Source organism: Macrobrachium rosenbergii, chromosome 51 (assembly GCF_040412425.1).
Source record: "Macrobrachium rosenbergii isolate ZJJX-2024 chromosome 51, ASM4041242v1, whole genome shotgun sequence".
Taxonomy (NCBI): domain Eukaryota; kingdom Metazoa; phylum Arthropoda; class Malacostraca; order Decapoda; family Palaemonidae; genus Macrobrachium; species Macrobrachium rosenbergii.
This window is the reverse complement of record NC_089791.1, coordinates 56891499-56905847: the sequence shown is the minus strand read 5'-3', so window position 1 is coordinate 56905847 and position 14349 is coordinate 56891499. Positions and strand designations below refer to the sequence as shown.

The window sequence follows — 14349 nt, the reverse complement described above, 5'->3', positions numbered from 1 at the left end:
CTTCTCATCTGTAATCCTTCGCTCCCTTTAGTGATGGGCACTAAAACATTGTAGTTTACTGTCTCAAGTACTGTCCTCTTGTGGAAGTGACGGATATCCTTTCGGCTGTTATTAGTCTTGGAAAGGAAGCTATCACTTCCCATATTATATCCAGCAGGTGTGAAAACAACTGCTCAGCTTATGAGAATGAGTTTTAGGGTTTAGTCAAGGGAGTTGGGGAAATGGCCCGGTGGGCAAGCAGATTGGTAGGTCTTGTAAAAGTGGGAATAGGCAAGAATTGAATAAAAAGAAACAGAAATATATAAGGAAATGCTTTCGGTCGCCACGTGGAAATTTTTGCAATTTTTTCAGTCATCACTATTCTTGCTAACTTTTTATCTCGGGAATAGGATACATATACATCATGCACTAGCTAATTTAAGTTTGAACTCTATCAAACCTATAGAAACAGCTTGATCAGTTTCATTCTCTTCTTACTTGTAGTTATTTATACAACTTTACTCTGGACTCATAATGCACATAGTTCTATAAGTTGATTTCAACTTTTCATATTTTAGTTATCGTTTCTGAGCATTGCATTTAGATAAAATATTTAGTGTACAGATCACAGATGATTTTCTTCTCTCTAATTTTGAGTTGAAACTGTTTTAGAAAATAAACAGAAAATTTACAACGTTTAGTGAGAAAATGAAGTTCATTTTTCCTTTTAATTTAATTTCACTGAACATTTTACATTACTTTTTCGAACAGTTCCTTCAAAGAGTCTACTGGTCTGAATTTCGCTACATGGATGGCTTTCAACGTCCCTGGAATGCTTTTGTGTGTTATTTTAGCTTGGATCTGGTTGCAGGTCCTCTTCATGGGTCTCTGTCGGTGAGTTGAATCACTTAATCATTTTCGGTTGATGGCTAACAGCTCATATTTCACTGTGGTCATTTCTTAAGGAGTTAATCTCGTGAACATTATTGTAATGAAGCTCTGTATATTAGTTCTGATATAATGTCTTTACTGTAGAGTGTTGCTAAAAAAAACATGTTTACCTTGTTTGTAGTTCTCCCTTGACCACTCGAGTTTGATAGGTTTTTCATGAACTAAAAAGATATTAATTTGATCATTTTGTTTGGAAATACATTATGCACTGATGACATCCGCTAATGCTTAGTTTAGCCCCTGGTAATTTACATTCAGTCTTTTGAAGCAGAGGAAAAACAAATTGAATAACTTCTTATTAGCTGATCCTCTTTGTCTTCTTTAGAAAAGGGCAAGGAAGCATTCAGGAGACAAGCCCTGAGAAAGAAGCAGCTCTGAGGAAAGTCATCGAAGACCAGTACCAGGGTCTGGGCCCAATGTCACACCAGGAGAAGACTGTTCTCTCTCTGTTCATTATCTTGGTTCTGATGTGGCTCTTCCGATCTCCTGAATTCGTTCCAGGCTGGGCTGATTTATTTAAGGATGCCAATGGGGAGAAATTGTAAGTTGTTGCTCCAGACCTTTACCATCTTCTTTGTAAATTTATGTTTACACCTTCATTCACCTTCTGTAGGCGTTTTCGTTCAAGAATTTTTGTCATGATCGCAGAATTCATAATGAAGATTTTTATATCTAAAGCAAAAGTTATTGCACTTCATTATTAAAGAGCTATGCAACTTTCTTTTTATGAAAAGGATATCCAAAATATTTTGCGACGTTTTAGCCTGATAAGTGCCAGACTGTATAAGGAATAGGTGGATCGACAAGGACCTGAATCTTTCTGGACAGGGACCGATTAATGGTCTTTTCAGCTGAACTTCAACCCCAATAACTTTTGTTACTTGAATCAAGGTTATTTTCTTTTAAAAACTGATCTTTTTCATTCGTTCCAGATTAGGGTATTTTTGAATGTAGCCTTTTTAGAGTAACACAGACAAATGATAAATAATAAGCCTTTACAAATAAAAATTTGGAAGTATCGGATTGTCTCATGATATGTGACCCATGGTCACTGTTCAAGAACCTGTTCAACAATTTGTTGTTTATGGTCCCCGACAAGGGTTTTTTAAATTATAGCAGAGAAATTTGCATGATTTCATGAAACTCTGGTAAAAGGGGTGAGCGAACCATAAAACTGAAAATTGTCAGTTCAGTGTTGGCCAAGTTTTCAAATGAATATTATTTTTTCATTCGTTCGTGCTAATTGAGTTATGTAATGTTTACAGTGCAATCAAAGATGCTTCGTCTGTCATACTTATAATATTCGCCCTCTTCGCGTTGCCCGCTGATTTAAGTTTCTTCAAAAACATCAGAAGTAAAGGTAAGGAGAGCAGTTGAAGCTTATATTTTAGAGATAGATAAAGATATAGAAATGAAGTTGGACAGACAAAAAGAGAGATAAGAAATAAAGAGTGTAATTTCACTTGTACTTGAAAAATCTTGTGATGAATCAAGGATATAGGATCTTTCTGTACGCAGAAATATTATCTCTTATTAACAGACAGTTTTGAATTCCTTTGCTTATATTTGCCTGTACAGACGGAGCACTGCTCCCACCAGCCCCTGGTTGCTTAAACTGGAAGGTAGCTCAAGAAAGGGTTCCTTGGGGTCTTGTCTTTGTTATGGGAGGAGGTCTAGCATTGGCTGAGGGCTGCAAGAAATCCGGTCTGTCGTCTTGGATGGGCGAACAACTCGTCGTGTTCAACGCCCTTCCCAAAGAAGCCACTGTATTTTTAGTTTGTCTTTTGATAGCTATGTTAACCGAAGTTACATCCAACACAGCTACTGCATCCATTTTCTTGCCTGTGTTGAAGGAAATGGTAAGATTCATTCTTTTGTTATTTTAGTTTAAGTTTTCATGTTACTTGACATTTTTTTTTATAAAAGAAGTAGTTTCATGTCTTTGTAATCTTTTTAATTCATTAAGGAAAACTACTGGATTTCAGTTGCTCAGCTTTTTGTGACCGTTTTCAAAAGTTATGATTTTTAATCATTTTTCGTCTTTTTGAACCCTTTATTTCCTCTTTTTCTGAAGTAATCGTGCTTCTGTATATTCCACCAAGATTATTGAGGTCGATTGTCAAATTTTTAAGCTTCTTATGAAAAATTGATCATTTACATCTCCCAATCCCCCCTTTTACTGTTGGATGCCGTCAATTCGATGGGCATTTGACATTTCGAGTTTTTAGTTTTTTCAATAACTTGTTCTTCAGTCCATTATTTGTTCTCAGTAGATATGTTTTTACTGCCTTCTTGAATGTCTCACGTTTCTCATCTTTTTAGGTCTCGTTCATAATTCTGCTTTGGATCGTGTCTTTTTTTCTTTTATCGGTATGCGTTCTTTTGCGACTCCTTTAATGTTCACATTTGAGAATTGCCTTCATCAGTGTTTAAAACTGACTTTTTTGCAGGCTGTGAACGTCAACGTCAACCCTCTCTACCTGATGTTACCTGCCACCATTTGCTGTTCCTACGCCTTCATGCTGCCGGTAGCGACGCCCCCAAATGCCATCGTTTATGGCGCTGCTGATATGAAGAGCTCAGACATGGTATGATTTCACATGATTTTTGACCATTTGATGTTTATGGTATAGTTTGGGGTACAAGGTTTGTCCTTCTTTATTTTTATAAATATAAACTAAGCACGGTGCAATTTATGTCTACTTCTTGTTCATGATTGCATGCTTATTTATGCCAGTTGTAATTTATTTTCCATTTCTTATTGAATTTTTGTTTATGGTAGTCAATTATGACTGCATTGCTTGCTTATTTTTCATTTTACGTTAATGTCTGCATGCTTCTTTCTTTGTGTTGTATTTTATGTATATTTTACGTTTATGTCTGAATGCATGTTTGTTAATGCCTGATTCGAAACAATCCACAGTATCTCTGTGCCTATTAAATGTTTTGCAGCACTGCAATTATTATTTTAAATTCCTTCAACAGATGAAGGCTGGTATCGTCATGAACGTGTTATGTGTTTTTGTTATTACCGGTATGGTCAATACTCTTGGCGTTCTCATGTTTGACCTCCACACACTGCCTGCGTGGGCCGAGCCATCCGTCGTTTCTCAGCATGGATGATATGGGGCTCCTCAACCTAAATGAAGGTGAGGAGACAGCACCTCACCAGCCCGTAGGTACGCCACATTCCTCGAAGTAATCCAGATTTAATACTGGAGCGGTCTTTTTACTGGCAGCTTTAGGAGTAAGAGCCTGTGCTAGCATAAGGCCAGCCTAACCTAGAACAACACCAGATCTTCTGCTTTGCCTAGGTGGGCCAAGCCCATGCCGAGCACAGCACCATGGATTCTTATGAAGATTCTGATCCTGGAACAGTGATTTAGTGTAAGAAAAACTACTGTAATTAGAAAGTGTTTCGTTACCTCTCCAGACTTGCCGAAAATGTGAGGAAAAAAGTAAAAAAAAAATTATATTTATGAAATCTTTACAACTTTGGGCAGGTCGTATATAAGCAGTGTTAATATTTTTTTAATTATAAGTAAATTATTTGATATCATCACTTTTTCGTGATATTAAATGTAAAAATAAAGTCCGCAGTAGTATGTATGCAATATATTGCTATAATATACAGGAAGCATTCGCCAACTGATCAGTTGGCCTCTTCAACCTGAATAAACACAGAAATAATAATACATTTAAGAAATCGTTGAAAAATGGAAAAACGACTATTTATTTCAGATAACACCAGAATTGCTCAGTAGTCTATTAGCAATTCTCTGGGAACGTCGTGGCACAGTAGAGGCTAGCATATTGGTCGTTTGTCCTACTGATTATTGGGTCTCCAAAACTGGTGAATTTGGTGGTTCTTCGGTTGTTCCAGAAATTGCTCTTCCGTTGTTAGATACATCTGTAGGGCATAATGAGGAAGCAGAAGCAGATGGAGCAGTCGAAAGAAATTAAATTTATTTTGGCAGCCAAACAAACCAACTTATAGTGAAGACATCTTCCTGAGTAAATGGTTTATTATTCTCAAAAGTACTCATTAAATTCATAAGGGCCCCTTCTACGACTCTACGTTTGCCAGTATTGCTACTCGTACACAGTATATCAGCATTTAACCAGTCTATCCTATGGTCCAGTTCTAAACCATGTTTTCCTACCATGCTATTCTGGGATCCTATTCTGCAATCTCGTCTGTGTTCCTCTAAACGGATAGAAAGTCTTCTTTCTGTTTCACTATAATATCTTTTATTGCAGTCTTTGCATGGTTTTGAATAAACACCAACTCATTAGTGGCACCATTTTCCTGGGTTGTATCAGAACTTCTTGGGTTTTTGGGGGGGAGCTCTTGGGAACAGTGTTTTCTGAGTTCCAACTTACCCATCAGGGCAGGTACATTACGGTTATGTTGACAGGCTTGCTCTATGAGCCCCATTACAGCAGACCCCTCACAGCAGAAGAGGGGAAAATGAAACCCAAAATGACACTGGTAAGGGACATGTTTGAGCTCACCAATGTTTCCTTTCAGGCCCTGAGTTTTCATTCTGTAAAGCCATAAAGTGCTCTCCGTAGAGAATATATAGAAGTCCTTGCCCCAGCAGCCAAAACAGTCTTAGAAGAATCAGGGATCTCCCTTGTTGTCACTTACAGGATAGTGGTAGAGGTTAGAATGGAGAGGAGGTGGAGCCTAGCATGTTACTCATAAGTGGCTGTCTTGGCTGAGATTTTGCCCATGGGAGCACCAAATTGCTGGGTAGTCATGTCCAATGGGAGCTTTTTCCATTTAGATGGAAGGACAAGCGGTGCTCATTCTGAGTCCAAGCTAGTAAAAGTATTAAGACCAATTGGCATTACAGGAATAGGAGGGGCATCTCTTCGGGAGTCTAGGTCTGATTCTAACAAAGATCTAAGAGACTGATTCAACATCTTCTTGGCCTTGGGATTTTTGGTAGCATGCTCCAGGAACTTTACTATCTCAGCATGAGAACCCATTTCCACATGGACAGCCTTCAAGGAGTTTTTAGTTTTTCTTCTGAGGGCTGAAAAGTCTTATTAACAACATCCAAACTGGATTCCAAGACTGCTTTGAATCCTAATAGGAAATTCCAGCCAGGCATCACCCGGAATCTCATTATTAGGGACCTCTATCCGGATGGGTTGGGCTGGGTTGGCTGGATCATTGCCACTAGGCAGATACCGAGCCTCAGGTGAAGGATTAGGAATCACACAGATAGCTTTGGAGGGATTTTCAGTTTCTCTTATGGGGGCTGAAAATATCCTAGAAATGGCATTCAATTTGGATTCCAAGACTTCTTTATTTCTGAAGGGAATTTTCAATGTCTTCAACATAGTTGCTCTAAGTATCAAAGATTTCTTTGATAAATTGCAAGATTTCCTTATGAATCACCTTTGTAAAACTCCAACCAAACATCAGCTAGAATCCTGTTATTAGGAACCTCTGTCTGGATAAGTTGGGCTGAGATGGCTGGAGAGCTGCCAAGGGACTGATAGGAACTCTCTTGTGAAGGGCTAGGAACCAAGGAGGAGCAGGAATATCAGGGGGAGGAGGGGCTTCCTGTTGGGGTCCTCCTGAACATCAAGTTGTTGCATGGGAGAGCCTTTACCACCTTTTGGGTTCTTCTCCCACTGTGAGGAAAAAATGGCAGTGCCCCTGGGTCTTCTGAGTTCAATGAAGAGAGGTCAGTTGCATGATCCACTTTTTGCCCATTATTTGAGGCATATGTCCCCATCAGTAACTTTTCGTCTTCATCAGATAAGTCATACAGGAGATCATAGATGCCCCTGTCTTGGCATATTTGCCAGAGCACAGAATATGCTTACGGGGTGGGGAGGAATCACTCTCTCCGGGAGTTCTGCTAGGAAGATGTATTTTCGTCCCCTGAGGCCCATCATCAGTTGGGCTGGTTGCCACGAGAATGTTGCATACCCTGCACATGTCCAGTGCCCACCCAAATTCATCTTTATGTCTGCGAAGGCTGTGTCTGTGACAAGTGGTATGTGCCATCCCCACAGGTAGAAAGGCGATTTCTGCAATTTGCAGTAGAGCTTAAAACTGGGTCCTGTTTAATAGCAGCCCTGCAGTGAAGGGAAAAACAGAAATGAAAAGATGTGAGCCTTATATATCCATCGGATAAGCGAAACAACAAAGGATACGTGCTCAGGGGAATACTCTCAACAAAACCAAGAACTTAATTATAATGTGCAACAGGGGAATCTTACCAGGAAGCATTATTCCATAGTAAACTAAAGCCACATATAAGAAATAAAACCACTCATGGCCAAGAAAATTATGTTGACTTTTGAAGAGACATAGGAGTAATGGTGGGGGCCTAACCGACCTGCGCTACCATAACCACATCTGTGGAAAAAGTTTCAATCGTAATATTTAGGGTGTTTGCTATAAGGCTGGATAAAGAGCCTCCCTGCTCTGAATCCATTGATACGCCATCACTGTACCAACAAAGGCACGATTCCGGCCTAGACCAGCCACGGGAATATTCTTGATATTAGTCAGCCTGTCTTATGGCACCCTCAGTGGGTTCCCAAAGGTACTTCCTTTGGGGACGAGCAGCAGCTACACTATCAAAAATCTATATTGATTTCCTTAACGGCTTAAGAATGCCTTGACTGAACTGCGAAGTGATAAAACAATTCTCATTGCTATATGCTGTTTGATACGAGCCGCAAATATCCGTCGGATAAGCAGAAGACACATCGGGATGAAGTGGACCACAATATGATGGAAAATGTAACTTACTCTTCAAAACTGGAAGATTTACAAAGTGATAGTAGTATTTGGAAGAAATTGAATGAAAACTATTTTGATGAAGAAATCAGGTCATTTAATAGGAATGTAAAAAGAGTACTGAAAAATAATAAAGAACCTGTTAATTTGTTGTCCATTAGTTCTCCATAGTTATCATATTTATAAGACTTGGTTAAAACACTTAACGAAAATAACCCTTGAGAATTATAATTCGCTATCTAGGCTGTCTCATTTAAGCTTTCAAAATATCTTAAAAAGTTGCCATTGCTGCTTTTGCGAACTATATCAGGCACCAATTTGATCAATTCAGTAGACTTAACAGAAAAATTAAACAGAGTCACTATATAATCTGACTCCCAATTAGTAAGTTTTGATGTTTCTTCTTAATTTACAAAGTGCTCTTTGAATTGGTATTGGAATATCTCAAAAAATGAATTAACAAGATTGGACTTACTACTTACAGTCAGTCAAATTTTTGTACTAATTAAGTTGTGGATTAGTGGTAGTAAGTTCATTTTTAATGGAAGTGTTTGGTATGACATAAGAGAATTTAACTTATGTACACTTCGGTTCAGAACATGATATTGATATTGTATTCTCTTTAGAGACCATGCGAGTAACACGTTTTGCAATCCCTGAAATCCTGGCTGTCGAACAACAGAAAGTTTGAACGATAGGTAGGGATTTATGTTGTCCAGCTCTTATTTTGGATACTCGCTACGCAAAAGATATGAAGATATTTTGTAATAAAAGTGACAGGAAGAAAGAATTACCCAAGACCATGCAATGACGCTGTAAAAAAGAGTAGCAACACTGTTTATAAAATCCCGTGTATGGACTATGATTCATTTTATTTGTTGCCAGACAAGTAAGATTTAAATGCCATAATAAATCCACATAAATATTCAGTTAGAACTAGTGAAAAGAATAATGATCTTTTTGTGAACCTAAGAGAAAAGTCACATAGGATTAATTAGTCCCTTAGCAGTAAATTTACAAGATGTAAAAATATTGTGCCCTGAAATCTTGAATTTGCATTAGCACAACTAACCAAAAAATTTCAATTTCAATCCAAATCTATACACTCAAGACTCCATTCTACATAAGATGTTAAAAGGAGATTGACAGAAACTGAAAAATCTCTGATGCTTGTCAGTGACCTTTGACTGTTTTATCCAAGTACCTGAGTTGATCCTAGACAGCTGTTCTTCAGATACAGACTTTAATCCTAATTTAACGACCTTTGCATGCATGAAAATGGACGTATAAACCTTTAATCTTAGGTTTTGTTTGCAAAATCGAATCTTCATTGTAATGTTTCTTTCTATTGTAAATAGTTTGCTTGAATGTGCTTGAAAGTAAAGGCGAGAGATCATATACTGCGTTGTTTGACTTTCCTTGTGGCCATATAATCTGTCTATTCCTGTGATAGACGTTTAACATGCCTGTACATATATTCATATAAACACACTCGTAAGTGTGTGTGTGTATATATATATATATATATATATATATATATATATATATATATATATATATATATATATATATATATATATATATATATATATATATATATATATATATATATATATATATATATATATATATATAAAATAGAATCTACTGGTCGCTTTTACTAGAAACGTATGTAATTGTAATAGCCACAATGCCCACTTAAGTTTTCGAATTCTTCACACTTTTTGGATATCCTTGTCACTACAAAGCCTTAGATCCTGGTCAGGTTGGTAACGTATCCTCATTCTTGATACTCTGGATGCGGGTTCGAAACCTGCTACTGGACGTCATTATTACTTTATATTTCTTGCCTTGGATCTAAGGCTTTGTAGTGACAAGCGTATCCCAAAAGTGTGAAGAATTCGAGAGGAGGGCATTGTGGCCATTACAGTATGATGTATTTTGACAGTGTCTGGGGCAAATGAAAAACATTTTGTAGCCTACCACACTGTAGCCTACCACACTGTGAGTCGCATACGATAGAAAAAGAAGGGGTTTGCTTTTTATGTTCTTAATTGTATTTCTGAATTTATTTTGTTACAAAAATGGGAAAATAAGTTAGATAATTGCTTTTTGCACAAATTTTTCGGTTTAAGGTGTGATGGTTGTTGTTATAAGCATATTTAGTGTTTACGGTTGTGTAACTGACAAGGTTAGGTGAGAAAGGGTGTGGAGTTGCCCTTGCACTCCTGTGTATTTTTTTACTCCCCTTATCTGGATTTAGCCATTATCCGGACAATTGAGGGATTATATATATATATATATATATATATATATATATATATATATATATATATATATATATATATATATATATATATATATATATATATATATATATATATATATATATATATATATATATATAGAGAGAGAGAGAGAGAGAGAGAGAGAGAGAGAGAGAGAGAGAGAAAGAGAGAAACGAATGCTTATGCTTATGTCTTATGCCAAAACTGTAAGGGAACATTTACCAAGCAGCGTTGCAGTAGGAAGTTTGAGTTCGGTGCAGGGTTTCGCTAAAACCGAAAAGCACTCGATCTATCTGTTTAGTGGCTTTTTATGTCTCTTGTTCCTCAGTTCTTATCTTTCTTTTCGTTCCCTTTTCTTTTTTCGAAACCTTCATAGACAGAATCAATAGAATATAAACCCAAGAGGGCTCCCAAAACGATATCAGCTTGCAGAGAGAGACAAGTTATAGGAAAAGGTGATAAATAAATAAATATGAGGACATTGAAAATAAAACTTTTACACCTGCATTCAGGAGACATCAGCAGAGAACAGGAATAAACTTGCTTATCGCTTAAACATTTGCAGATCAGAATATTCCTTGACTGCACTAGGTTAACTATTCCACATTTTAGTTGTAGCTAAGATAAAACTCCTAGCAAACTGAGTAGCATTGCAAGCATGCACAGCTAGGTCAGGAAAAGAAGATTGCAGAGGATGTTTGTTGTTGTAATACATTTTATGCAACAAACTTAATGAACTCACTTTACGTCTGCGCCACAAGTCAGCATTAATAGTTGGCAAAATAAACTTTACAGATGACATTACTCTATCCAAGAGTTTGTGATGAGAGTCAGCACCAAAAGGCAATACTGGAAGACTACACCAAAGAAGGATGAAGGAAAGAGTTGAAACACTTTGATATAATAGCTTTATCCAGAAACATTCTGTAGCATTCCCTCAAGATACCAATTTTTGAGAAACGGAGGAAGCAATATTATGTAGTACATGCTTCTCAAAAGTAAATTTCTCAACAAAATTTACACCTAAAATCTTGAAAGTCACTGACATTAACACCATACAATTTTAATGTAAATCAAAATGCAAAGGCAAAAGTTTTCTGGACCGACTAAGCTTCATGCTCCATAACCTACTCCATTCATGAATACGTGTGGGTTCTCATAATTCTTTTCTTTCCATTCCATTCATGAATACAGTGCCTGGGCTTTTTGCCCTAAATATCAATCCATCCATCAACTGAAGATTCTGCAACCACAGACCTAAGAAGCAGAGAAGGAACAACAGCTAGAAGAGTAATGTTACTGGCACACAGTGTTTGTTCTCCGGCCTTGCCACATGTAACTAGTATATATGATAAACAGCAAAGGTCCAAGAACACTACCTAAAACTACTGTACTGACCATCAACTCAGGCCCGTATGATTCTGTCTCTTAAAGATTCACTAAGATATTAATAAAAGATCCACTAATTCCCAACAATCTTAGCATGTAGATAGGCACTTGATGGTTTACATGGTCAAAGGCTGCATAAAAATCTAAACTGAACATGCGTTCCTTTGCATCCTCATCAAGAGTACTGCAAGACAGTAGATACTGACGAGAGTGCAACACAAGAACCAAGACCGTTACAGAACCCAATCCGTAATGCTGGTAGCAAGTTTTTTTTTTTCACAAACCTACAAAGATGCTTAGAGAGCAGCTTTTCAAAAACTTTAGACAAAACGGGTAATGGAGATCGGATTAAACTCTAAGGGTCATGTGGACAGACTTAGTCCCTTTTGTGACAATGCAATGTTTCCTTCCTCCAAACAGAGGGAAAATTTGTAACTTAGGAGCAATTAAATCAGCACTCTTTTAAAAAAGATGGGAAAGATCTAATTAGGGTGTGTGCTGCCATAGCTGTCAAGGCCCTGAAGCAAAGTTTTGACTTCTCTCGACCTGAAGGTCATTGAACACAACTTGGGGCTTGGAAAGCATGGCTGAGGCAACACAAAGACTTGCCATAACGTTTTGCTCACAAAGACTTGAGCCAAAAGTTGTGCCCTCTGTTTAGGGCAATATACAGCAATTCAATCAGCTTCTACAGGGGAGGCATGCTTGAATCAACTCCAGAGGGTAAGACCACCAATTATGGTTATGACAAATGGAGAGCAAGATTGATTATTCCTCCATGAATTATAAACTTCTTTTGGTTATCTTTATGACGAAACTTGAGGATATTAGAAGGAATTCTCTCTCGATATTAGTCGTAGAATAAACATTTAAACACAGTGATATCTGGACTTCTACAAATATTGCTCCCTTTGAGCTCAGTAAGATCACGGTGAATACCATCCCAATTGGCCAGGGATTTCAAGTATAACTTTCTTTAAAAACTAACATCAGCAAGGACAAATACATCACCAGAGTTGCCGGACACTGAAGGAAGAACAGTTGTCGAGGTTTTGAAACTGAAGTCATGTGTAAAGATAGAGAAAAAGAAAATGATAAGGGTAAGGCAACCCTTTGCTAAGCCACCAGACATCCTCAGGCTTTCTAATAAGCCTGCCCTATGCACTGTTTGAAAAACAAGAGGAAGAGGGGAATTAACAGAAAGAGTTCTTGAGTGTGGCCCAAAGCAAGGGACCTCCAATTCAAAACAATGGAAGACCCCAGTACAAAGGTGATTGTACCATCTAAGATCGAAGAACTGTGATTTAATTTGGGGCGACCTTCTCCTAGGAGAGATGCCTACCAGGCTAGGGAGTCTCTTCTACATAAAAAGAAAGGACAGATCTTAAAGGGTAAGAAGAGGGTAAGAAGTGTAACGTGTTCAATGCTGCCACGTGTGTGCTAACAGCAAAAGTTTTGTAAAGAATATACCAGACTATTTTGAGTTGGTGTATACATCGGAAAAAGTCCGTGACCAGAGAGGGACCGATCAACAAGTTGTACTGGCAATTCATAGAGAATGGATATTTTAACTTGAAAGATATTTCGGTGTCTATGGTAACGCCCAGGGTACTCGGTAATAAGGCAATAATAGCATATTTTGTAGGTAAATAAACCTTTCATAATTATTCCTCCAGAGTTTTAAACCTGTAAGTCTTGGCGAGTAATAAATTTAGTGTAGTCATATTCAATTCTAAACTTATCTGAGGGTTCAGTCTTTTCATCTGACCTACTGACATGTTCTGAAGAAAGGTTAGAAAGAACACTAGGCAATCAAGGAATATTAAAAGAAGAAAAACAAAAAATTACTTTTCTCACAGTCAGTTTTAAACATTACATTTAGTGTTCTAAAATGTCCTGATATAGCACGTGGTACACAACATGGGTCCATAGTCAAGCAAATTGTTACCAAACCAAGGAGGTGCTTTTATTGCTAATACTGGCCTCATTGTAAATTCATGTAGAGGTAATTATATTTAAAACACATGTATTGTCGAACCTTCCTGTTTTAATGTTGGAGGTCACCATACACATATGACACTTACTTGGGTATGCTTAGTCCAACAAAGGGTAGGATGTAGTTTAGGCTATATATACCTAGCTTCAAAAACTGGCTTATGTAGGTATGGGTATACATAATATCAATTCTAGCCTTTGTCTAGGTTTGTAAAATAAGGGATAATGTTTCGGTCTTAGCTCTAGATGGCACTTGAGGTCAATGACCGATGAGTTTTCATGTTTCAAGATTAAAGCTAGCTAAGGTCAAGGAATATAAACTCTTGACTAAAGCAGTTTTGTTAACCTTTTCCAGGATTACAATAGTTTACATTCATATATTCAAAGGGATATATTGTTATACTCCGAATTGGCTCCACCCTAGACCTGGATCTTTTCTGTAACTCGTTCTATAACTCATAACTTATTATGACAGCATTCTTGTGCCTCACATAATGCAGCCCTTAGCCTAGGCTATACTGTACTCTGGCATAACTTGACAGTCGCACAGCAACATTAACTGGCTATGTATTCATAACAAATGGCATTTAACTAAAGATTTGGCATTTGCATAACAACTTACAGGCGAGCATTGTTTGTTTTCTTATCCTACATGCAATGTTATGATTGCAACTGCGTGTATGCATAACATGGTGGCAGTGTGTATAATGTCAACTAAGACAAGTGCATTCTTTCGACGAGAGAAATAATGTAATAATAATGCAAAACATGGGGAGCTAAGTTCTTTCCCTTCTCGGCAGCATTGTGTCCAGAACCTTGTAAATAATATGTACGCATCTACTTATGCACACACAATCATAGATATCCCTGTGGAGGGACTAATGAATATGGAAACAACGAAGTGCATGATCTCTCGCCTTAACTGTAAAGCATATCCAAGGAAACTGTATACAGTGGAATGAAAGATTACAATGAAGA

At 37.5% G+C, this 14349-nt stretch overlaps 1 protein-coding gene across 3 annotated transcripts in view; it reads left to right on the top strand.

Moving 5' to 3' along the window:
- Positions 1-9099, top strand: part of LOC136833430 (Na(+)/citrate cotransporter-like) — a 37505-nt gene extending 28406 nt beyond the window's left edge. For 2 of the 3 annotated variants that reach the window (XM_067095576.1, XM_067095577.1), the window contains exons 7-12: positions 751-873; positions 1256-1471; positions 2196-2290; positions 2509-2789; positions 3381-3518; positions 3916-9099. In XM_067095576.1, coding sequence (XP_066951677.1) covers positions 751-873; positions 1256-1471; positions 2196-2290; positions 2509-2789; positions 3381-3518; positions 3916-4053 — 991 coding nt within the window. In that variant the 3' untranslated portion in view covers positions 4054-9099. The remainder of the gene's footprint in view (positions 1-750; positions 874-1255; positions 1472-2195; positions 2291-2508; positions 2790-3380; positions 3519-3915) is intronic. The other variant, XM_067095578.1, reaches the window with a different exon arrangement.
- Positions 9100-14349: the final 5250 nt, after the last annotated feature.